Source organism: Epinephelus lanceolatus, chromosome 4 (assembly GCF_041903045.1).
Source record: "Epinephelus lanceolatus isolate andai-2023 chromosome 4, ASM4190304v1, whole genome shotgun sequence".
NCBI lineage: Eukaryota > Metazoa > Chordata > Actinopteri > Perciformes > Serranidae > Epinephelus > Epinephelus lanceolatus.
Window position 1 is genome coordinate 46,045,742 of NC_135737.1, and position 25,495 is coordinate 46,071,236.

Sequence of the window (25,495 nt, forward strand, 5' to 3'; positions counted from 1 at the left end):
AGGTATTTCCATAGCTGGCCTTGCGTCGCAAATATTGCAGCGAGCGTAGTCTGCATCAAACTTTGAGATATGGAGCCACACCTTCGACCTCTTTCTCTCAGCCATGCTGCTTTGTTGATAGCTGCCACTGATGTGATCACGCTCTCGTGCGTACAATGCTGCGTTCACGATAGGCAGTGAAAATGTGACTCCTCCACTCTCGAAGTCCCTAGGATGCGTTCAGGTACTGAAATGTGGTACCGTTTGATTTTACGTGAATCGATACTCGGGATTACCGGCCGAATTCGGTTGGTACCAATAAAAGTACCGAACTCGGTACCCATCCCTACTCCATGGTGAGCGGAGAATTCAAAAAATGGAAAAAATTCTTGATAAATCAAAGTAAACAGGGTCCGAACATCCATTTATAACCTCTCATACAACTTGTGCAGTATAATCCAAGTCTAATTTTTCCAGTCGTATGCTCAGTACTTCACAAACACATGCATTTTCACTAAAACATAATTTGTGACATAAAATGGAAGCTTATTTTCACTGTTATCTGGAACATAAAAGACTCAATTTGTTATTTAAACTATTGGACAGTCTGTTCACTAATTTAGGGAAAAATTATATGTTTTTATTTTTTAATTTTCTTGGTGACAGTTATAATAATGAACATGCCACATTATTGACAATATAAGACCAGAAAAACTAAATAGAGAATGAAAATTATAACTCACTCTCTGTCTGTCTGTCTGCAGTCCTCATGTCTGTGGTGGTCGGTGTTGTGTCGGCTGGACTTTGTCACCCAGAACCAGACGATGCACCAAACGTGAGTACAGACTGCTGTCACCATTTGTTGTCCCACTCTGAATCAAACCTCAGGCTCACTGCTCGGGACTCAAAATGGCTCCTGAGACATGAAGGTACAGCGCTACAAAGGCTTATGATTGGCTGGTATGCAGTGTGGCCATGTAACTTAAATGTAGGAGCTTTAATTGTAACAGAGTATCTCTACACTGTGGTAGTAGTATTTTACTTAGTTATCTGAGATCTGAGTACGTCCACCTCCACCACTGGTCATTATTTGAAAGTCTGGTGAATTTACGTTTTTCTTCTCAAACTAATATAATGTAAAGAAAACAAACACTGTGATGACAATAACTCTGTTTTGTCCAAGAGATTTAATCAATGTATGATTTATTCAAACACATTTTCACCACATCTGTATTTTTTTTTCATCTTTCATCTGTGTTCAGTTGCAGCAGTCATGTTGTAGTAAAACAGCGGAGCAGCTGCAGATATCAAAGTTCCTCTAACAGGAAACTGCTGTCGCTCCTCAGTAAAAACTCACCTGAACCTCAGAAACATCAGATTTCTTTTAGTTTGAAGTTCTTTTACTTTCTGAATAGAATATAAAAGCATCACAAAAGGCTGGATAGGTCACGTGTGTCAGCTGATTATGTATAAATTGCATGTCATTTAATTTTATTTATTTTTTTTAATTATTTTATAAACAGTGAAACAGTTTAGTCATTCTGTTTAAATCACACATTTAAATTCTACTTTTATTGAACAAAAAGTCAAAGACTGTTTCCTTAACAAGTGAAGGAGAGAAGGCAACTACGAGTCCCAGAGTGCACTGCTGTAAGATCATCCAATCAGAGAGCTTTGGACTGCGTTGCCATACAGTTGTGATGGTGGGGTGTGTCAATACATGATGTTAGTCATGCGTCGATGTGAGATGTGTGTGGGCGAAAAGGTCAGCCACGTTGGACAGCTACCTACGGCTACACCACTTGGACAATCCATATTTCATGATCTGAGTTTTGTGTCATGATCCGAGTTTCAATCATGGATGTGAGTCACGCATTTTTATTATTCCAGTTATTCCAGGAAATGTTTGATTTGAGTTTGTGAGGTAATTCTCATTACCACAATATACAGAATAGCTAAAAAACTCTCATATGCTCAAAATCGCTGATATTGCTGGCTATAGTTGTTATGCAAACACAAATTCTGCTTCTGTTCAGTGTTAATTTTGACAGCTATTTTAGAATTAGTCTTAGTCTTGAGACAAAAATGCTTATGAGTTTTAATCACATTTTAGTCATTTTTATCCTTCATAATTTTAGTCTAGTTTTAGTTGGCGAAAATTCCAAACGTGTTAGTCGATGAAAATTCAAGACATAGTTTTCTTATGACTCTTCGTTGTCGCACAATTCTGATATAAAACACTTAAAATGTTCATATAACAACTTGAGAAATATTAAAAATGTGGCTCTGCCCATGTACATCACATTTTGTAGTACTGTTGCTGTAAGAACTTCAAACCTCCAACATGGAGCAGGTTAGTCGAGCGCTGTCACATCCATCCTGAGTGTGAAGCTGCTGAGTCACTACAGATGTGACTTTATACACAGCAGACTGATGCTGTGTCACATGTTCATGGTTCAAAGGTGGACTCCAGAGTCCACACGCAGAGCGGGATTTATGACCGGATCAATGCTGCTTAAGGGATTTACAGTGATTCTGTACTTTATGGTTACCACACTGGATCTAAAGTTTATATATTCCACATGGAGAGCTGACAGTGAAGCACACACAAGTCAGATCTGTTTCTGTTTATTTCAGGACCCAGTGAGCAGTTAATAAAATATTACTGTGCCTTCTTTGTGTTTTCTCTGGTGGTGGAGGAAGTGCTCACATCCTTTACTGCAGTAAAAGTACTAATGCTGCTCTGTTAGAGTCAAAGTCCTGTGTTGAAAATGTTCCTTCAATAAAAGTATGTATCAGGAAAAAGTAGTTAAAGTATTTAAAGGTAAAGTAAGGTGAAACTTTATAGTCCCAGAGGGGCAATTTGAGATATAGACAGTAGTTATGAGTCCAACAAAACAGACATAACACAAGTGTCCAGTATCACACACTGTCAGGGGTAAATCATGGACATAAAGGGTCCGTGCTTGTTAAAATAAGCAACAGTACAACAGGACAGAAGATGATCTGTAACGCTTTGTGCTGCATTTAGGGAGGCAAAACCTCCTCCCTAATAGAAACACAAACACGAAGGGGATGTTGAGAGTCTGAGACAACTGGCTAAGCTTAACAGGTGACCCTCGCTTCATACAGATGCTGGACGTTATTCAAAGTAACACCAGTGATCTTACAGCACAACTTGACCACTTTTTCCAACACACAACACAATACACCATTAAATATGTACAATTTAATGATATGATACAATAGTGACGTTCTTGGGACCCTAAATTGATGCCCACATGGGAACAGCTCCAACTGTGAGTGTAATTGATGTGTGGTATCTGTTATTATATGTTTGGCCTTCCTGCGTACAGCTTTATCAGATATATTGCTGAGTTGTTCCTGTGACATGCCAATCACCTTCCCTGCATTGCTGACAGTCTTAGAGAGCTTGTTTTTGCTCCGTGCACTCAGGTTGCCGCACCATGCTGTAATGTTAAATTATAAAATGCTTTTAACCAGGCTTCTGTATGTTTCTATTAGTTTTAAGTTTCTATTAAATGTTAATGTCTGATCAGTAATTGTGCCCAAATACATAAATTGTTCTTATTCCATTTGGTTTTGTTTAATGTTCAAGCTGATGAACTTTATTGTTTTTTGCAAAATACACACTTACTCTGAATGTCATGCCTGGAACAAGTTCCAACTTTTTTGGAACATGTTGCAGGCATGACTCAAAAAACACCAGTTTTGAACATTTCACAGGTAAAGAGGTTGACTGGTAACAAACGATCGTGTCATTAATAGGTATAAAGGGGCACCCTTGAAAGGTTCATTTGTTCACAAGCAGGTATGGTCACTTTGTGAGAAATAGTGTGGACAAAAAGTCCAACAGTTTTAGAACAACGTTTTTCAACAAACTGTTGAAAAGAATTTAAGGATGTGACATCTACAATCCATAATATCATCAAAGGATTCAGAGTATACTCAGAAATATCTGCATCTTAACCCCATTTCAGACCCAAGATTCACGACGAGACGAGTTGAAACAGGCAAGTACTTGCAATGCACAATTCTGCAACGTCGTAAAAACCTGCTGGTTCACACCAATGCAGCTAGATCAGGCACTAGATAAGCACATACAGTGAGCAGCAGCAGCAACCAGCAGGGCTCAGCGGGGATGGAGCACCTGCCGCAGCAAGTGAACACGCCGTCTGTGGTCATTTTGACTTGCGGACTTCACTAGAAGTCAAGCGGCTAATGAAACAGGTGAAGTGCTTTACGTTCTAAAACCAGCCACTGCCAGTTTCAATAGCTGAGTTGCAGGTGATCATCAGCCGGCTTGAGTCGAGTTCAGACCGGCCAGTTCACACTGCTGCAACTTCTCTCTGCAACGTTCTGAAATGGTTTTAGGTCTTAAGGTGCAAGGCTGAAAAGCACTTTTAATTGGCAGCGACCTCTGACGTTTCAGGCAGCGCTGCCTTAAAAACCAGCATGACTGTATAAAGGATATTACTGCATGGGCTGAGGAACACTTTGGAAACCACTGTCAGTAAAGACAATTCATCGCTGCATCTACAAATGCAAGTTAAGACTTTACCATGCAAAGTGAAATCCAGACATCAACAACATCTAGAAACACAGCGGACTTCTCAGGGCCCGAGCTCGTGTGACACCCTTGACACAGAGTGGGAAAGTGTGCTGTGGTCTTGATGAGTCCATTATCGTGTCCTCTTGGCTAAAGTGGAAAGGAACCATCCAGATTTGCCCATGGCAAAAGAGTGAAGGTATTAGACTGACCTGGCTGCAGTCCAGACCTGTCTCCCATTGAACCAGTGTGAAACATTATGACACAAAATATGACAACAGCGACCTCAGATAATTGGGCAATGAAAGTCGTATATCAAGCATTTAACATGGCGTACAAAGTTGACCAATTTAGGTAGTAGTAACAAGCTAAGTTATCTTGAAAGAACTCATTTGAGGACATTGAGACTTTATTATTGTATTTTCAGGCATTGAAATAAACAGTTTTATACTTTATTACATACTCGTGACTGTTAAAAATTACCCATAGTCCCTGTATGGGGATGTTTTTTTCAGAAACTACACACTGTTCAAAGATGCTTCGTTTTTCATACAGATCCAAGTGGTTTCTTTCAGGGTTATACAGCTCGGCTATGAATGTCCTGCAGAGAGTAGAAACTCGTGAATGGAAACAGATTTACGCTCTCTGTCTGGAGGCTTACACACACACACACACACACACACATACATACACATGCACATGCACATACACACACCTAAGTCCCACTGGGCTCAGCGCCCACAGAGTAAAGCTTTACTGTTTGGTCACATTGTTCTGATAGAAGGAAGCTGGTTGGGAGTCTGGAAGCACACACACACACACACACACACACACACACACACACACACACACACAGTCTGTCAGGTCCATTTTTTTAAGTCCTGTGCAGGTTTTTAGTAACTAATTATGTCGTCACTCAACATCAACACCTTGTGTCCTCTCCCCTTGCCTCTCTGTCACCCCTCCTTGTCTCCTCCCTCTCTTCTATCCTTTCCTCCTCTCTTTGTCTCCTTTCCTCCTCTCTGTCTCCTTTTCTCCTCTCTTCCCCCTTTTTCCTCTTTTTGTTAACTCTTTTCCTTCTCTCCTCTCCTTGTCTCCTCTTCTCTTCTGTTCACCTCTCCTTGTCTCCTCTCTTCCTCCTCCTCCTCCTCCTCACCACACCTTGTCTCCTCTCCTCCTTTGGCCTCTCTCCTCTCTTTGTCTTTTTGCCTTGTCTCCTGTCTTCATCTCCTTGTCTCTTTGCCTTCTCTCCTCTCCTCATCCCTCCCCTTTGTTTCCTCTCCTTGTTAACTCTCTTTTCTTGTCTCCTCTTCTCCCCTTCTCTCCTTGCCTCCTTCTTGTCTCCTCTCCCCCTCTCCTCCTCTCCAAGGTTATTATAGTTCACTAAAAATAACCTAAACTAAAAATAAGCTGTTCCTCTCCCCTCTACTTTCCTTGTCTCCTCCCCTCCTCTCCTTGTGCCTTCTCCTCTCTCCTCTCTTTGTCAACCCTCCTCACCTCTGAAACAAACAAACCCTCTGGGAACTAACTGAGACTAAAGTGAACTGAAAACAAAAAATGAAAAATGAAATACAAATGAAAAACACAAAACTAGAATAACTGCTCCTCTCCTCTCCTTTCCTTCACTCTTCTCCTTGTCTCCTCTCCTCCTGTAGCCAGGTGTGTTCCTCGTTGCCAAAATGGCGCATTGTGCCGGCAGTCTAACCGCTGTGTGTGTCGACGGGGTTTCCACGGTAACCGCTGTGAGGTTTCCTCTGCAGCGCTGACCCCCTCTGTTCCTCCCAGCATTGTCCCACACCGAGAACTCACCTTCACCTCCTACAGAGACACCAGACTTGCTCAACGCCCCGCCATCAGGAAGACCAGAGTCCTCTCAGCTCACTCCGGTCCTGCTGTCACGGTAATGCCTCCTGCCTTCATGACAACCAGCAAACCCAAACCAGCACCTGAGACCCACAACAAGCAGGGGGATGCAAAGATCCCAGAATCTGCTCCTGAGAAGTCTGGGCAGTTTAGAGTAAAACCTGAAACTAAAGCTGAGGACAGAGGAGGTGTTTCGAAGGAGCTTCTAATGCAGGAGGAGAACCAAGCCTCCCCAAAACGACCACAGGTGGAGCGGAGAGCCGAGAGGACGCAAACACCCAAGTTCAACAACTTGCAGCTGCAGACAGGAGACAGTGAGGAGGAGAGAGGAGAAGTCACAGCCGGCATCACAGAGCTTAAAACACAAGAAACTCCAAAGTTAAAATCAGAAGCAGAGGAAGAGGAGGAATCACACGCCTTCAAAACCCCAAAGCTGGAGTCTCTGTCCTGGTCTCACACTGAGGGAAAGATGTCACTAGATTTAAACGAAACTTCTAAACCAGAGGATAAAAGATTAACCCAACAGTCTGACTCAGAATCTGAGATGGTGGAAAGATTAACAGCCTCTAAAATCCCAAACCTGGAGTGGAGGTTTAAAGAGTTAAACGCTGAGCCTGGTGAAGAGTACGGCCTTCATCTGGGGTCTGATCCTGGGCAGAGGTCGGAGAAAAAGGTGGATGATGGTGGGACGGGAGAGGAGGTAGAGAAGAAGAAGAAGGAGGAGGTGAAGACTGGAGGAGCAAAGAAGCAGCCTCTGAGGTAAGGTAACTCCTCTCTGCTCCTCTTCTCTTTTCTCACTCTGTTTGCACTACATTTATCTGTCAGCTGCAGTTACTAACAGTGGTGGAGGAAGTATCCAATTACTAATACTACACTGTAAAAATACTACTGTACTAACCCAATTAAAAGTCCTTCATTGACATTGTTACTTGAATAAAAAATTAGAAGTATGCTCAGGAAAATGTACTTCAAAATAGTTGCCAATACATTATCTGTAAATAGATTAACTGACTAATAAATTCAGCTGTTTATTTTCATGTTTTGTGTCCAAAAATCTTTATTTATAAAGTAGCTCAAGCTGTCAGACAAATGTAATGAGATACTTCATTTCAAAAGCTGTCAAATTCTACAATATTTAGACATTTTAATCTCTATTTTTTGTGCTTGAAATAAGAAAGATAAAGTTTAACATCAGAAAACAGCGACAGAATTTATGTTGGAAACACGAGAATAAATTTGCATTCTTCTGTTCAGACAGCAGGTGGTGCTCTTCACCTGATAATACACACTGTATATACTGTAAGGTACATACTGTACTGTACACACACACACACACACACACACACATTGCAGGCTGCTGTGGACACATGGAATTAAAGTGTATTTTAGTCTGTAAATGATTATAATAAATAATTTGGGATAAAAGTCCTGTGATACTCCGGGTACCCTTCCAGGTTGAACCCCGCCTCTCACCCAGTGTCAGCTGGGAACGCCTCCAGTCCCCTTACGACTCTGTACCAGGATAAGTAGTTACAAATAATGACTGAATGAATTAATGAATTTGGGATTTAAAAAACCAGACAACAAAGCGGAAATATATAAATATATAAAGGACATTAAGTTAAAGAAGTGCCAGTTTCAGACCTGCGACCTCCTTGTTGAGGAGCTGAATGCTGTGTGGGACAAATGATGTACGGTAGTCGAAAGACTTGATGATGCTTACCTGTTTAGATTGTGAGTTTACATTGAAGGACATTGCGACAATGCCCCATTGCCGACGCCTTATTTGCCACAAAACAGGAAGTTTTGTAACTTCTGTGTACCTTGTCTAATGTGCCCCAAATCTGACTTGTTTTATTGTAAAGCTCCAGGCCTGAAAGCATCAACATGCAAATAGGTATCACAGTGATTGCACAACCTACTGGCAACAGGAAGTAAGACTTGTCAGACAATTACCATGATTCATTGCTGTAGATTAAACTACCCAACAGCATATAAAGGAGTTAAAATGTGCATAATCTTAAACATCTAAAGCAGTAAAATGACACATAGACCTCAGATACACCAGGAAAACTTTTTACTGCAACATACATACTTTTTACTTTAGGTACTTTATGTACATTGTGCTGATACATATTTTTAGGACTGTTACTGGTGGTGGAGTATTTCGACAGGGTGGTATTAGAACTTTTACTGCAGTAAATGATCTCAGAAGATGTGTTAAGAGTTTTCTGTCAGTGTGTGAAAGCAGAGTTCCCTCAAACTCTCCTCAGTGTAAACAATGAACACAACCCGAGTCAGAGGTCAAAGGTCGTGGAGGTCAGCACTCAGAGCCAGGGTCAGGACGGACTGTGGGAAGACTGACACTGGGTGGTGGTGTGCCTTACGTGGATGTCCGGGGGCCATATTCACAAATGTCCTAGTCCAAAGAGTTGCTCCTTGTAAAAAAATTCTTAGAAAATCATTAGAATGGTAAGAATTTCCCCTTAAAGTTAAGACTCTGTAAAGATAGAAGTTATTCACAAAGCATCTCAGCCCTTAAGAGAGGTCTTAAGGTGAAAAACTTAGGAGGAGGCAGGAGGACTTTAAAGAGGTTTATGGGTTTCTTAAACGGGAGAAAATGGTGGAAACACAAAGAGGTTGGAGAAATATTCTCCAGACGCTGAGTTAATGAGATGCTACAGATTAGGTCATGCAGAGATAATGTTTGTGGTCGATCTGATTTGGGATACACTCACATTTCCCGCACAACACAACAACTCTGTAATGCCAAAAAAAAAAAATGATCACAACAATAAGATATTTGGAAAACTGGAGAGATGCAACAGTGCAGCAGTGATGACTTGGGTCTGTCTCAACTTTCCATCAGCAGAGGATCACACTAACAATGACAACACTTTCACTGTCAGCACTTCACTTAATTTCCCCTGGGTGTCCCCACCTCGTAGGCTCACTAAAGGGTGTGTCTTTGACAACCAGTCACTTCTTTTTAAAAAATGTGTCATACCTAGCAACGGGGTCAACTACACCTCCTCACTAAGGTAAAAGTCTCTGTCCCGTCCTTGCTCAGAGTGGCTCCTAAATTAGGACTCCTCACTAAAATATTTTATACTAAGTTAGGAGCTCTCTGAGAGTGTTCTCATAATGTTGGTGAATATGGTCCCTGGTGTTTAACCCACTGTCCTGATGACAAAATATTCTCTCTGCTGAACATTAAAAAGGATTTTTAACCTGTTTTTCAAGTCGTGACCTTTTCTGTAATCCAAACAAAGATGGTAGATAGACATAATCATATTTTCTGCAGTTTTGTGGCTACCTGGACATGATATACTGTCAAAATAATATTTTTTTAATCCCAATGGTTACAATAGCCCTCAAAGACTCTGTAAATGGCAGTTTATGTTTAATCATGTTTAACATTTTAGTGTAGTATGTTAGTATGCTAACGTTAGGCAATCACAGTGAACATGGATTACAAAGAACCCAGTTGCCTAAAAAAACTGGTATTACTGGTACATTTCTGCAAACCATGGACATGTTACATTTGTACATTATTATGTAGCAGGTACTTTAAAACTTTACTGGAATAAGACATCCACGTTTGGGGCACAATGCTGCCTGGAAAAACAGTGATTAATTGCTAAGAGAACACCCATGTGTAGGTGACCAAAGAGCCACTGGAAAAATAGGGAGAGGACCTTAAAAACTCTCACACTTGGGGGCACAGTCCCAGCTGGAAAAACAGTGACAAGTTGGTAAAAACACCCATGTTTGGTGCCTAAAAAGCTGCTGGAAACACAGTGAAGACTCACTGAAACCCAACTCTTTTTGTTGTTGGTCTTGAACAGTGGTCTGCAGCTTGGCAGGCATGTTGTGACGGTGTCACGCCATCCACCATTCCCTCCACCTCCTGATGACAAAGTCAGCTCATATACTGCGTCACTTTGGAAACGTTAATATAATACTTATGAAACTTACAAATCTAATTTACAAAAACCACTTGGTTATGGTCAGAAAAAGGTCGTGTTTTGGCTTAAAATACCCAGTTATGGGGGCATAATCCCCGCTAGAAAAACAGCTACAAGTTGCTAAAAAACATCCACCAGTTGGGTGCTTTGGTTTTGTGGTGTCGAATATTGGTCTGCAGAGGTCTCCAGCTTGGCAGGCGTCTTGCCTCGGTGACCTGCCATCCACCATTGCCTCCACCTCCAGATGACAAAGTCAGCCCACATACTATGAAGCATTGATATGATTCGTATGAGAAGTACAAATATATCTGTGGTTTGCAGAAACAAACAATGCCAACATTTTCCTCTGAACACCGGGATGCTCTAAAAACATTTCATCACAGTTCATCCAATAATAGTTGTTGACATATTTCATGCCAGATTGGAGGTTTGGTTTATACTCTGTCAAACTCCTGGAGCAATATAAAGCTGATGTAATGAATTAAATATGAGTTGCCTGCCAGAACATAAGCATGTTGTTCAAATATGATAGTTCTAGTCCTCTAGAAACCACTTTCTCAAAGCATTTCAGTTTTATCCGTCCACCTCTGCATTGTGTAACTCGCTAATAAAAAGCTTCTCTAAACGAACCAGCAGCTGTAACATGTGAGATCATAGATGAAAAATAGACTTTCATCAGACTGCAGGGTGTCTCTGAGTGTGTATTCGTTATCAGTGCAGATTGATGTGTGTTGTTTGTTCTCCGAGCTGCTTTTCATCAGACTATTTAAGGACATTTTAAATCATTCTTTCAGAAACACAGTTTATCACACAGAAAATAACCGGCCCACATTCATACTCCCTCCATCTGAGAACATTCTTACCGTCATACCAGTCAGTTCATGTTGATGATGACTGTGTTGTTTTAAGAGCTGTGTGGTGAAGCCAAAGACGAACTGCCAAACTAACCAAACAAACAAAGTTACAAAGTAACTAATGTAACCATATTTATACCAAATGCAGTAATATTTCAGTGTATACTTTGTATATTATGTGTGTTTCTGTGTATATAATATGTGTGTATTTATTGTTTGTAACAGTCTGAGGGAGGCCCAGGCAGTTCTGCTGAGGAAGACTTTGTCACGGGGAGGAAGAGGAGACAAGATGGCCGCCCTGCTGATGAAGCACATTGAGAAGGAGAGGAAGAAAGTCACTGTGACCTCCTCTTTCTCCTCCCCTAACGCCTCATCCTCATCAACGTCATCGTCCGCAGTAAAAACCAGCGTGAAGACCTTTTACACTCAGAAGGGCCAGTACACCATCCACGTCACCGCACCCTCAGGTCAGTTAATGCACACATCACACACACACACACACACACACACACAGTCTATCAGCTGCAGTAGATTAAAATCTCTTCATATTAAACAAGCCAAAGTGTTAGATATATAATAAAATGATGACCCAGTGATGGTGTGTCATGGAAAGTCAGAGGATTATTAAGTTATCACAATTCATCCTGAGGGGAAGACGATGTGTGTGTACCAGTTGTGTAATGTTTGCCTGGTGCTGCTGGAGGGATTCAGGATACGAGGGCAGACGTTGTAATCAAGCTTTCTCATGTCTGGACATGTTAACATGAGCTTACAGTGTATTTAACACACATACCAAAACACATGGGTCATTATTTAGTGTAATAACTGGTGTGAAGCTGATAGGGAGGTACTGAGAGATAAAGTGTACAGCACAGTCAGGTCAAATCTGTCAGCCATACATTGTTGGAAAAACAGGCTCACTGTGATTTAATGGAGCTGGAATGCCAGTTTGTTTCTGTGTGTTAGCTTCAGATAAGGTGAATGTTAATACAGCCTCATAGTGCAGGCCTGATCACTCTGATTAGACCCATAAACAGTTCCTGTGATTGTCCAGCTGTGGAGGGGACTGACTGGAGAACTGCTGCTTTACTATGAAACTGATGAAGGAAGGGATGAAAATTTAAGGTGGATATTGATTGATCAGAGGAGGATCATTTCTGAGATGATGTCATGAAGTGTGAAGCAGGGGTTCACCTCTTAACACCAAGGAACCAATAGAGGACGATAAAGAAACACAGGAGAGGGCAGTAAAAAACAAACAGGTGAAAACAGCAAAGAAACACAGTAGAGTGGCATAAAGAAACACAGTACAGTGCAGTGAAAAGTTGGCAATGAGTGCAGTAAAGAAACACAGTAGAGTGCAGTAAAGAAATGCATTAGAGTGTAGTGAAGAAACACAGTCAAGTGCAGTAAAGAAATGCAGTAGAGTGCAGTAAAGAAACACAGAGTGCAGTAAAGAAATGCATTAGAGTGTAGTGAAGAAGCACAGTAGAGTGCAATAAAGGAACACAGTAGAGTGCAGTAAAGAAACAGTAGAGTGCAGTAAAGGAACACAGTGGAGTGCAGTAAAGGAACACAGTAGAGTGCAGTAAAGGAACACAGTAGAGTGCAGTAAAGAAACAGTAGAGTGCAGTAAAGGAACACAGTAGAGTGCAGTAAAGAAATGCATTAGAGTGCAGTGAAGAAACACAGTAGAATGTAGTGAAGAAGCACAGTAGAGTGCAGTAAAGGAACACAGTAGAGTGCAGTAAAGAAACAGTAGAGTGCAGTAAAGGAACACAGTAGAGTGCAGTAAAGGAACAGCAGAGTGCAGTAAAGGAACACAGTAGAGTGCAGTAAAGAAATGTATTAAAGTGCAGTAAAGGAACACAGTAGAGTGCAGCACAGGAACAGTAGAGTACAGTAAAGGAACGCAGTAGAGTGCAGTAAAGGAACAGTGGAGTGCAGTAAAGGAACACAGTAGAGTGCAGTAAAGGAACAGTAGAGTGCAGTAAAGGAACACAGTGGAGTGCAGTAAAGGAACAGTAGAGTGCAGTAAAGGAACACAGTAGAGTACAGTAAAGGAACAGTAGAGTGCAGTAAAGGAACACAGTAGAGTGCAGTAAAGGAACAGTAGAGTGCAGTAAAGGAACACAGTAGAGTGCAGTAAAGGAACAGTAGAGTGCAGTAAAAGAACACAGTAGAGTACAGTAAAGGAACAGTGGAGTGCAGTAAAGGAACAGTAGAGTGCAGTAAAGGAACACAGTGGAGTACAGTAAAGGAACACAGTAGAGTACAGTAAAGGAACAGTGGAGTGCAGTAAAGGAACACAGTGGAGTGCAGTAAAGGAACAGTAGAGCGCAGTAAAGGAACAGTGGAGTGCAACACAGGAACACAGTAGAGTGCAGTAAAGGAACACAGTAGAGTGCAGTAAAGGAACAGTAGAGTGCAGTAAAGGAACACAGTAGAGTGCAGTAAAGGAACAGTGGAGTGCAGTAAAGGAACACAGTAGAGTGCAGTAAAGGAACACAGTAGAGTGCAGTAAAGGAACACAGTAGAGTGCAGTAAAGGAACAGTGGAGTGCAGTAAAGGAACACAGTGGAGTGTAGTAAAGGAACAGTAGAGTGCAGTAAAGGAACACAGTGGAGTGCAGTAAAGGAACACAGTAGAGTGCAGTAAAGGAACAGTAGAGTGCAGTAAAGGAACACAGTAGAGTACAGTAAAGGAACAGTGGAGTGCAGTAAAGGAACACAGTGGAGTGCAGTAAAGGAACACAGTAGAGTACAGTAAAGGAACAGTGGAGTGCAGTAAAGGAACACAGTAGAGTGCAGTAAAGGAACAGTGGAGTGCAACACAGGAACACAGTAGAGTGCAGTAAAGGAACACAGTAGAGTGCAGTAAAGGAACACAGTAGAGTGCAGTAAAGGAACAGTAGAGCGCAGTAAAGGAACAGTGGAGTGCAACACAGGAACACAGTAGAGTGCAGTAAAGGAACACAGTAGAGTACAGTAAAGGAACAGTGGAGTGCAGTAAAGGAACACAGTAGAGTGCAGTAAAGGAACACAGTGGAGTGCAGTAAAGGAACAGTAGAGTGCAGTAAAGGAACACAGTAGAGTGCAGTAAAGAAATGCATTAGAGTGTAGTGAAGAAACACAGTAGAATGTAGTGAAGAAGCACAGTAGAGTGCAGTAAAGGAACACAGTAGAGTGCAGTAAAGGAACACAATAGAGTGCAGTAAAGGAACACAATAGAGTGCAGTAAAGAAACAGTAGAGTGCAGTGAAGGAACACAGTAGAGTGCAGTAAAGGAACAGTAGAGTGCAGTAAAGAAACAGTAGAGTGCAGGAAAGGAACACAGTAGAGTGCAGTAAAGGAAAACAGTAGAGTGCAGTAAAGGAACACAGTAGAGTGCAGTAAAGAAACAGTAGAGTGCAGTAAAGGAACACAGTAGAGTGCAGTAAAGAAACGGTAGAGTGCAGTAAAGGAACACAGTAGAGTGCAGTAAAGGAACACAGTAGAGTACAGTAAAGGAACAGCAGAGTGCAGTAAAGGAACACAGTGGAGTGCAGTAAAGGAACACAGTAGAGTACAGTAAAGGAACAGTGGAGTGCAGTAAAGGAACACAGTAGAGTGCAGTAAAGAAACAGTAGAGTGCAGTAAAGGAACACAGTAGAGTGCAGTAAAGAAACAGTAGAGTGCAGTAAAGGAACACAGTAGAGTGCAGCACAGGAACACAGTGGAGTGCAGTAAAGGAACACAGTAGAGTGCAGTAAAGGAACACAGTAGAGTGCAGTAAAGAAACAGTAGAGTGCAGTAAAGGAACACAGTAGAGTGCAGCACAGGAACACAGTAGAGTGCAGTAAAGGAACACAGTAGAGTGCAGTAAAGGAACAGTGGAGTGCAGTAAAGGAACACAGTAGAGTGCAGTAAAGGAACACAGTAGAGTGCAGTAAAGAAACAGAGTGCAGTAAAGGAACACAGTAGAGTGTAGTAAAGAAATACATTAGAGTGTAGTGAAGAAACACAGTAGAGTGCAGCAAAAAAAACAAGCCCTGAGTGAAGGATTAAGGAACAAACATGTCACCTGCAGGTGGAGTGTGTGATGGAGCTGCTGTAATAATGTGCTCAGTGTTTCTACTTTGTTCCACTGTTCATGTTTATAGTTTTTCTGCTTCATTGGTTCAGGCTTCACACTGTGTGTGTGTGTGTGTGTGTGTGTGTGTGTGTGTGTATGTGTGTAGTCTGCAGTCAGTCAGGACATGAGCTCATAGACAAACAGCAGCAGAAACAACCAGCCTCTATTCCACCTAAACACCACCACGGCCCTCTGCAGTGCTGGGGCCCCTGACGAGTCTGGGGGGTCCTACAGTAAAACAAGAACTGGTCCAGTCACACTGTTAGGTTATGATTTGTTTCCATTCAGCCTCAGTTTGTGTCTCATGTGTAATGAGTACATCAGAAGGTTGTTTAACAACATTTATCACAATCGTTCAAGTTTGAGACAAAGACCGTAAAGCAGAGCACTGTGGAGGCATTTTCAGTGTGGGACTTTCTGTTTAAGCAGCTGTCACGTCAATATTGATTTTGAACAAACTAGTTGGTATGTTAGGTATTCGTGAAAAGAAAGTCAGTTTGCTGACACTCATCTCTGCACGTTGTAGTCTATTGTTGAGAGGTTCCATTTGTAACTTGGTCTGGTGATGTCAGGCTGTCATGACCCTCCACCTCAAACTGAATGTTTAACGTCAACCAAACTGACAGAAATCCAACCAAAATCTAAAGTTAAGGAAAACCAGTTCAGGTCACTACCATGATATTCTGCAGCTGAAGGAAATAGACCCCACAACCCCTGTGTGTGTGTGTGTGTGTGTGTGTGTGTGTGTGTGTGTGAATAAGGTTATTGTTAGTGCAGAGCTGAGTGGACTTAAACAGCTCAGATCAGCTCACAAACACAACGAAACAAATCCTCCGAAGAATCCCTCACACACTTTCACTCCCTGTTTCCACAGCTGTCAATCACTGTCATTGTTGCACAGGATTTAACCTCTGACTGGTCAAGGTCACAAGATTTAAACACACACACACACACACACACACACACACACACACACACTTGTATGACTTTTCTGTGAGTAATCAGCTCAACCTGCAGCTCCTCTCAGCTTTATGGTGAGTTTCAGCTCATTGTTTATCTGTTCAGCCACAACTTTACTTTTCTGGTTCACTCTCAGCACCCTCATAGTGTTGTTTTCAGAGAAGACGCTGTAAAAAGACACTGAACTTCACCTGCTCAGCAGCAAACAGCAAACTGACACAGTTAAAGACTGTCAAGTTCAACATGATGAGGTTTTTATCAGCTGTTATGTTCAGTCCCAGCAGGATTTCACCGCCTTTTTTGGGATTGTTGTGGCCTAAAATGTCATCAAGGCATTTTTGTTGGTAAACGTGAGACATTTGTGTCGCACATGCATCTTCACAACTACAAACAAGGAAGTGAGTTTGGTGACATCATGCGGACGAGACGATGTGATGACTTGTCAAATTTGCAGAAAAGTTGCGGTGACTGGACAAAATACAAGTTTGCACAGAAATTTAGCATAGCGTTAGTTCAGGCAGGACACAATGTCAAGCTCAGCTCACACCCCGGCTATATCAGCTGATCTCAAGCAGCTAAATCAACTGATCTATCAGCTGACTGATGGAAGGGAGTCAGCTGATAGATCACACCATTCCTTTCTATGCAACCAATTGGCAAATCTCATTCAGGGCGTATTCCTGATGGCGTATTCCTTGTCATTAATGCTGCTCTGTTCTGTTCCAGGGGGTCTTTGCTGCTGCTCTCTCTGCCTCAGGCTTTCCATGTAGGCGCATGGAAGGGCAGGGAGTTGTGCTCTCTCTGCCTCAGGCTTTCCATGTTTGAAGGTGGAAGGACAGAGAAGTGTGCTCTCTCTCTACCTTAGCCTTTCCACGTAGGCACGTGGAAGGGCAGAGAGGTGTGCTCTCTCTGCCTTAGGCTTTCTGCATAGGCCCGAGGAAAAGGCAGAGAGGCCCCAGAACAGAGCCATACCACCAAATATAATACTGCAAATAGAAATAACATTTTCTTTAACTTAAGTGGTCCTGACTGAATTCACAGCTGCCAGATAAATTAGCATTAATTGTTGCAATCGACACATCAGAAATTAACCCTGCACTAAATCTCGCCCCTGCACGCAGACTGGCCAATCAAGACGTAGCATCAGGCTGGCTCAGACCAGGGTCCGACACCAACACAGCTGTGCTCCATTGACTCTAATGCAGTTTTTTCAGATTTCCTTCATTTTCAGGCTGGTTTTGTGGATTTGGAGCTAAATGTTGTGTCTGGGGCACGTCGTGTATTAATGATACTCGTTACCTGGAGAGGTTGGAAAAAGATGTACGTTTCTTCCCTGTTCCAAAACCAAAATCAAACCCTGAAAAGTGTAGGGTTAGCTAGCTAGCTACTGAAGATATAGCCTACTGAATGTATACACATGCTGCTTTTGCTTTTAATGATTATAACAGTGAACCAAGTCAGACACTGCTGTACAGGAACCAGTGAAGGGAAGCAGGGAAACGTTGCTGATATTCAACCAGCTGTGGTTCAATATCAGCAAAGTTTCCCTTTATATTCTTTGTCTTATGTGGCGATCAGCAGTGATGTGGTGGTTCACTTTTACACTGTGATCTGTAGCCTACAGTTGGGCTTTAGCTTCTAACTATCTTCGTCTTTTTAACCTGTTGTTGCTGCTGAGTCAGTTTGACATCCTGGATATATCCTTCAAACACAGACTATAGACCCCTCTGTCTGCTTTTCTCTGGAATCACTCTTTCATTTTTCCAAAAATATGATAATATATCTTCAGGGAGTGCAGTTAGTTAGAGTGTGGGCTCCATGCTTACTCTGGCAGCTTGCTGGAGCATCACAGAGCTTAGCAAAAGGTCAATTGCTGAAGGGGCTGACTGATGTCTTTTTTCCTTTCTTCAATAATAACTATTTTAACAAAGATAAAAACCATGTAAAAAGGAACTTGTTCCTATATAAATCTGCTCACACTTTAATGGTGAGCCTCCAGTTTCTTTTACCAATGACTGCTGATGTCTTCTGTTTTTCTGTCTCTTCAGCTGTCAGTCTGGTTCAACTGTTGTGCAGCACTTTATTCTCCATTTATGAACCAAAACTTTCATACTTAGTAACATTTTTTTTGTAATGATGACAACCTAAAAGCATCATAGACTCATTTTTTCTGCTGACAAAATCGTCACTTATTTAAAGTTAGTTTCAGAAGTTCTTCCAGCTCTGCAGTCAGGAGCTACTTTTAGCTTCAAAATGTTTGGTGAATGTCGTCCTCTGAAACCCAAACCAGGGTTGCATCATCAGCCTGACATCCTCTAATGTTCTGTTATGAAACTGTTCAGCAGCAGCAGCAGCAGGAGAAGAAGAAGCTCTCTGCTCATACCAAGAAAAAGGCCAAAAAAGAAGAATAGAAGAAAGTGAAGGAGTGAAAGAGAGAGAGAGAAAGACTCCTGTACTAATACTCTGTCTCTCCCAGTGTGGACTGATGGACCAGATCCCTGCTAAACATTTTGTTTGGAGTGGAGCCCAGTCCTGCACACTGCTTTCAATTATCTCTCTACCTCCCTCTCTCCCGCTCTGTCTCACTTTCTGCTCAGACACACTGTTGCTCGCTCGCTCACACACACTCAGGAGTGTTTGGGAAAAAAACAAGAGTGCGGAGCAAGAGGGGGAAGCGTCTGGTCGTTTTCTTCTTCCTTCCTTCCCTCCTTTCTTTCCTGCGACGCTCGTTTTCACTCCACCACAGAGAGAGGGAGGCGGGTGAGGGAGAGTTAGAGAGGTTTGGGGAATTCGGACGATGCAACACGCTCAGAAACTCTGACTGCAACGCTCAACATGCTGCAGCCTCGGCTCTCCTTTTTTCTGTCCTCTGTCCTCATCGTCTTCGTCTCTTCTCTGCCAGCTGATGGACAGACAGTCTCAGGAGGAGCAGGAGGAGCAGGGGGAGGGGTGGAGAGGATCCAGGTGATGTTCACACCCACCATCTGCAAGGTGCGCTGCAGCCAGGACAGATGTGTCAACTACTGCGAGCGAGGCAACGTGACCACGCTGTACAGCAGCAGTGAGGGTGGAGGAGGAGGTGTAGGAGGAGGAGGAAGGAGAGACAGCTCCCATGGACCGGGCTTCAGAGTCTGTAAGTTGAACTTTTTACCATCCACTCTCTCTGTCTGTGTAGCTGCGGTGTTTTCATGTGACTCTCAGGTGGTGTATCCAGGTAGTATTGTGATGGGGAGGTTGTGCACATGATTAAATCTGAAATCTATGAGTGTGACATAAAGCTGGAAGAGACAAACTCTCAGTTTTGTTCTATTAAATCATATTTGAAATAAACCCCTTTAAGATATCAGCTGATATTTAATGCAAACTCCAATATGTACAATATATGTATTAAAAATTAAAGAGCTGGAGAGTTTTAGACATAGTAGTTCTGTGCAGGAATGTGCAGAAGTTCATAGTATGAAGTAGGGGTGGGAATCACCAGAGGACCCATGATATGATATTATCATGATACTTAGGTCACAATACGATATTATCGCAATTTATTACCTGTTTTATCCAACTGCAAATTATTTCCACAAAGGAAAACTTTGTCAACATCAGTTTTACCTCATAAGATAAAGTTTTAAGTCTGTTAATCGACTTTAATCATTATAATCGCAGTGAAATATGATGCAAAGCAGACAGACTGACTAACACTGTCATAACACCTGTCAGAAATGCTGCATACACCTGACAAACTGAGCTGTGGGCAGATTTAACTCCCTCGGAGAGGACAGATTAAGCTCATGAGCGAAACACTTTACATGCAGGTATCCTGCTAGCGTTGTCTGTTCCGTTCTTGTGCTGCATTTTGCAGGATGTCTGCAGTGTTTGCTCTGGTGTGACTTTCGTGACTTTCGTCAGATAATGTGCCATTATAGTCACATATGAACTGACCTTGAAGTCAAGGCATCACAGGTTGACGCCACCCTTCCTGCTGCACTCAAAGATTCCTCAGCTTTATGCTTCCCTTCTCTGTAGAGCTTGGGTAAGGCTGTATCGGTGGAAAAACGATGCAACGGAATCACATACCTGGGTCACATGTTCTTGGCATGTAACAAAAGCCTTGGTTTTCAACAGCGCTGTAAGGATGCAGATCTTTGCAGATGAAGTAGGTGGTGGACTGTGTTATTTTCTTAGCTCTCTCAGAGTTTGATGCTAGTTTTGTCGTGCTAAGTGTGTCTTGTGTTGGTTGATTTTTCGGCAGAGCGAGTTTAGTATTAGCTTGGCCAATAGCGGCTAAAACTATCTCTGGATAGTGGTGTGTCTTTACAGCTGAGAGGTTGCTTATCTATTAGCTGAATCCTGCCTCAGAGACAGCACTTCTCTAACAGGCTTTCACATGTACAGACTCAAGCTGGGGCAGTGACAGACTATGTCCTACAACTACTAGAATGCACTGTGCTGCACCAGACCAATAAATGCTCCCACTGGTGGGTGACATAATGCAAACATGACTATTTGAAACAATGGCGGATGGCTGGAAAGAAACAACCTTGATCTCTTACAGTTAAACAGTTAACTAAAATTTCTTCCTGTTAACATTTGATATGCAACCCTGTAACAGAATCTAGGTTTATATTTGATCAGTGCTGCCTAGTTTTACCGTTTGATTTATATTTTCTGTTTCCATACTGTTTTTCGCTGAGCAGAAAACAGTATGGCACCCACTCCCTGTTCACAAACTGTCACTACTACAGATAAACATGGCACTAAAATATGTTTCTAAAAACTTTTTAAGTAGGCGATAGGCAGTGCAGTAACATAATATTGATATATAAGTTTACCACAGTTCATTCACACATACTACCCACAATGTTTTGATACAAAGCTAGTTGAAAGTCGGCAAAGTACCCTTTTAAGGAGAAAACGTAAGGTGTTTTGTGGTAAGCTGAAGACCACAGAAATCTCAATTTATGAGGTCACATGTGTAATGTGTGAAGCTGCTCCAGCTGCGATCATGTGACCTGCAGCTGTTTGATGGTTGGCCCGAGCTCAACATCTGAAGCAGAGCCAGTGAATAGTTGAGTTGTCTGAACTGATCGCAGGTCAGATTTATTTTGACTCATCTTCTTTCATTTCTGTAAAAATCAGCTGGTGGAGACTTGAAACAGAAAGGAGATCCATCCCGGTCAACATGTATTCAGCTCAAATTAAGATGAGTTGCACATTTTATAATTGTGCATAAAATAAACCTCCCAGGAGAAGCTGTAAACTGAAGAAAATACCTCATCTCATTGTGTCCTCTTCTCCTTCTGCAGTGGTTTAATGGCACCGCCTGCAGATTTAGCTCCACCAGCTATTCTTCTCCATCAACTAGAAGAGTGCATTCATTTGTGCTTTTCTTTGTCATTGATTTTCTGGTTACTTGGTGTAAAACTTTGTGCTGCATTTGAATGTGAAATTGGACTAAAGAGAAACAGAGAGGAGCAGGAGAGGGAGGAGGAACACCACTGACATATGGCTTTCATTTATCATTAACTTAACCCCCTTCTCACACACACACACTCTGCAGCAGAGGACAGGGAGGAGGTGATGACATCATAGGGTCAGAAGGTCAATCCCCTGGTCCCCCGTCAGCCTCTTATTTTTCTTTCTATGAATTAACTTTATTGGCACATCTTTACCTGCTGATGCATGTTGACACAACCTGTCCTCCATCTGCTGGGAAATCCCAAATCATTTCTGTTTTAATTCCACTGTGAAATCACTCCTGCGACTCACCATTTCTTCTTTGGCACTGTCTCTTCTCCTCCTCCTCTGTTACTTATTCTTTTCAATCATGACCTCCATTTCCCGTTTTCCTCTCTTTCATTCGCTAAATCCCTCTGTTTTTTTAGCAACCAATGGAGACCTTTCCAGCAGCATTTAGGCCACGAGACATGGGTGTTTTTTAGCAACCCATTGCTGCATTTCAAGCAGCTCTGTGCCACTGAACATAAATGTTTTTTACCGACCTGTAGCCACCTTTCCACTGGCTTTTGTGACGCAGAATGTGGATGATTTTTAGCGACCCCTAGCTGTGTTTCTAGCAGTGTTTTAGTCACCAAACATGGGTGTTTTTCAGCTACCTGCCGCAACCTTTCCAGTGGCATTTGTATCAGTGAATGTGGGTGTTTTTTTGTGACCAGTGGCCACATAGTGTTAGTGTTTTTGGGCACCCTCATTTGCAGCAGCATTTGTACAACTGAACATTGTTATTTTTTAGCGAACAGTGGCCGTCTTTCCACCGGCTTTTGTGCCACCGAAGGTTGATGATTTTTTTGTGACCCTGCCGCTGAAAGTGGATGGTTTTTGGGTGGCAAGCCGCTGCATTTCTAGTGACGTTTGTGCCACTGAACATAAGTGTTTTTTAGTGACCTGTCACTGCGTTTCAAGCGGCCCTTGTACCCCTGAACATGAGTGTTTTTTTTAGTGACCTGTAGCTACATTTCCAGTAGCGTTTTTGCTACCAAACATGGGTGTTTTTCAGCGACGCATCACCTGTTGTTTTGTGGCTGCATAGTGTTGGTGTTCTTTTGGCACCCATCGCCACCCTTCTAGCAGCTTTGGGTCACCAAATGTGGGTGTTTCTTTGTGACTGGTGGAAGCATAGTGTTAGTGTTTTTGGGCATCCATCTCCTCATTTGCAGGGGATGTTTGTGCTACTAAACATGGGTGTTTTAAAGCGAACTGTGGCCACGTTTCCACTGGCTTTTGTGCCATCGAACTTGGATGATTTGCAGCTACCCGTTGCTGCATTTCCAGTGGCGTTTGTGCTGCTGATTTTGGGTGTTTTTTGGGTGATCAATGGTCACATTTTTAGCGGCATTTGTGCCACTGAAGGTAAGTGTTTGTTAGTGACCAGTGGCCGCCTTTCCAGCTGCATTTGTACCACTGAATATGGGTGTTTTTTAGAAAGCTGTCAAGTTTCAAGCACCTTCTGTGCCACCAAATGTAAGTATTTATAAGCAATTTGTCGACTTATGTGGATGTTTTTTCTCCTGTCACCGAGTTTTCAGTGGATTTTGTGCCAGCGAACAAGGGTTTTGTTGTTTTGTTTTTAGCAACCCGATGCTGCAGAGCAAAGATATATACAGCCTGCTAGCATGACTGTAGCCTGGTTGTACTAACAACGTCTTCAATTAAAAAATTTCACCAACTCTGTGGCTCTGCTTTTTAGCTTCTTGTACCTTCTCAGAAGGGTTTCTGTAGGTTGAATTTTATACCTTCTAAAACCTGTTTAATACCAGTTTAATATCTGTTTCACAATCGTTTTGTCATTTTAGATGGAAAACCAGTCGGCCAGTATAGCATAGTTTGTCTGCACTCCCCAGCAGTGTGTAACTCTAATTTTTAATCATATAATTAGTTACATTAATGCAGTCTAGATCCCATTTAGCATTATTTGTTTATTTAACTTTTGCTAATGCTTCCTAGCTGCAGAAGTAAACAGTAGGTACAATGTTTAACTGAAATGGGCTCCTACAATCAACCGACACAACAACCCTACTGTAAGTTTAGATGTGTTGAACATCTCTTGACAAAAACATTTCATAACCAACATTACTGCTCACAGCAGCCAAGAGAAAAGAAAGATGTTTGTTCATTACATTTAAGACTCTTTGATACCTTCTAAGGGCTGAACATATCCTGCTGGTTGTGGTTTTGCAGCTTTGCTTTTGTTTTCATCAAACTGGCTCTGATAAAATGTCAGATGTTGCAGTGTGAGCCATAGAGTTGTCAGATCAGAACAAATCATTCCACAGTTTGACGTGTTTCTTTCTGTGTATTCTTTCTTTCTTTTCATAAATGTTTATATAATTTCATCCCTTTAATCTCTCCTTGTTTATGCCTGAACACTCCTTTTTTCCATCCGTCTGTTTTTGTCTATTTTGCCACAGTTATCTCCAAAAAAACCTCCTACCAATTCTGTGTGTGTGTGTGTGTGTGTGTGTGTGTGTGTGTGTGTGTTGATGGAGTCCATCTGTGGGGCGATGTCCAGGATAATAATTAGGTCACAGTGTTTACACCAACACACACATGCAGAATCTCAGTGTGTGTTGAAAAACTTGTAAACAAATATTTTGCACACAAGATGACACGCACACACACTTGGAAAAGGGTGTGGACATGAACTCACACACACACACACACACACACATAGTTGGGCACATGCAAACACTTTAACAATAGCCAGCAGAGACAGATTAACACATATAATACCAGGAAGAGGAGCTCAGATCCTCCACTTAGTATAAAGCACCAATACTACAATTTTGAACTACTTAAAGACTTACTTCAGTATTTTTCAACCTGGACCCAGTTTCTCCATGTTTTTGGGTCTAAGTGATTGATGGGAACAACATTTTTTGACATTGGATCAGTATTGAGATAGAGTGCTGCAGCCAGCAACCACGTGAACAGGCTGCAGTGTAACCACTCGGGTTGTGTTTGCACCGTCGGTGTACGTCCACTAAAAGTGTTTTTGCCACTGACATGCTGAGATTGTTATTATGAGTGTCTGTAGGGATCCTTTCCATAAAATGTCAGAGATAAACCTTTTTGTTTAAGAGTGGGATCCTTTTTCTTTCACCAGAAATCAGCACTGACATTGCCATTGCTAAACACACCAAAGTCCTTGTAAATAGACAGTAATTTAAGCGTGTATAGAGCCAGCATATTTTCACATCTAACTGGGTAAATTAAGCTTTTATTCCAATCAGACAAACCAAGACAGCTTTTGTGAGTGTTTAAGTGTTTCTGGTGACTTTGAATGCAGTGTGTTTTACAATTATAAAATTACTGTTTATTTAAATGGAGTCTGGTGTGGTTGCCGATGGCACTTTCGGGGCTGGTACTGTTCAAAGAAAAAGGATCTAATGCTTTATCCAAACAGTGTTAGATTGTTTAGCCACTGGTGAAAATGCTGTGAGTACCCAAGGACCTGTAGTTCTTGAGGTTGTAAATCCTTGTGTGATAACACTATAGCACAACAGGCTAATGGTGCTGAGTAACGTTAGTGCTGCTATAAGTCTTGAAACGTGTATTAGAGTAAATAAAACATGCTAGTCTATAACATCATGACATTCATGGCTGTAGGGTACTGATGTTATGCGAATTTCAATTAATCACATCTATTGTAAATGTAATGGTGTCTCTAATGTGGG

General features: G+C 42.0%; 1 protein-coding gene across 5 annotated transcripts in view; it reads left to right on the forward strand.

The window, feature by feature from the left end:
* The first annotated feature begins 6,210 nt into the window (after positions 1-6,210).
* LOC117259707 (latent-transforming growth factor beta-binding protein 4-like) overlaps positions 6,211-25,495 on the forward strand; it is a 60,294-nt gene continuing 41,009 nt past the window's right edge. For all 5 annotated transcript variants that reach the window (XM_078167370.1, XM_078167371.1, XM_078167373.1 and 2 more), the window contains exons 1-3: positions 6,211-7,171; positions 11,460-11,701; positions 19,210-19,440. In XM_078167370.1, coding sequence (XP_078023496.1) covers positions 6,453-7,171; positions 11,460-11,701; positions 19,210-19,440 — 1,192 coding nt within the window. In that variant the 5' untranslated portion in view covers positions 6,211-6,452. The remainder of the gene's footprint in view (positions 7,172-11,459; positions 11,702-19,209; positions 19,441-25,495) is intronic.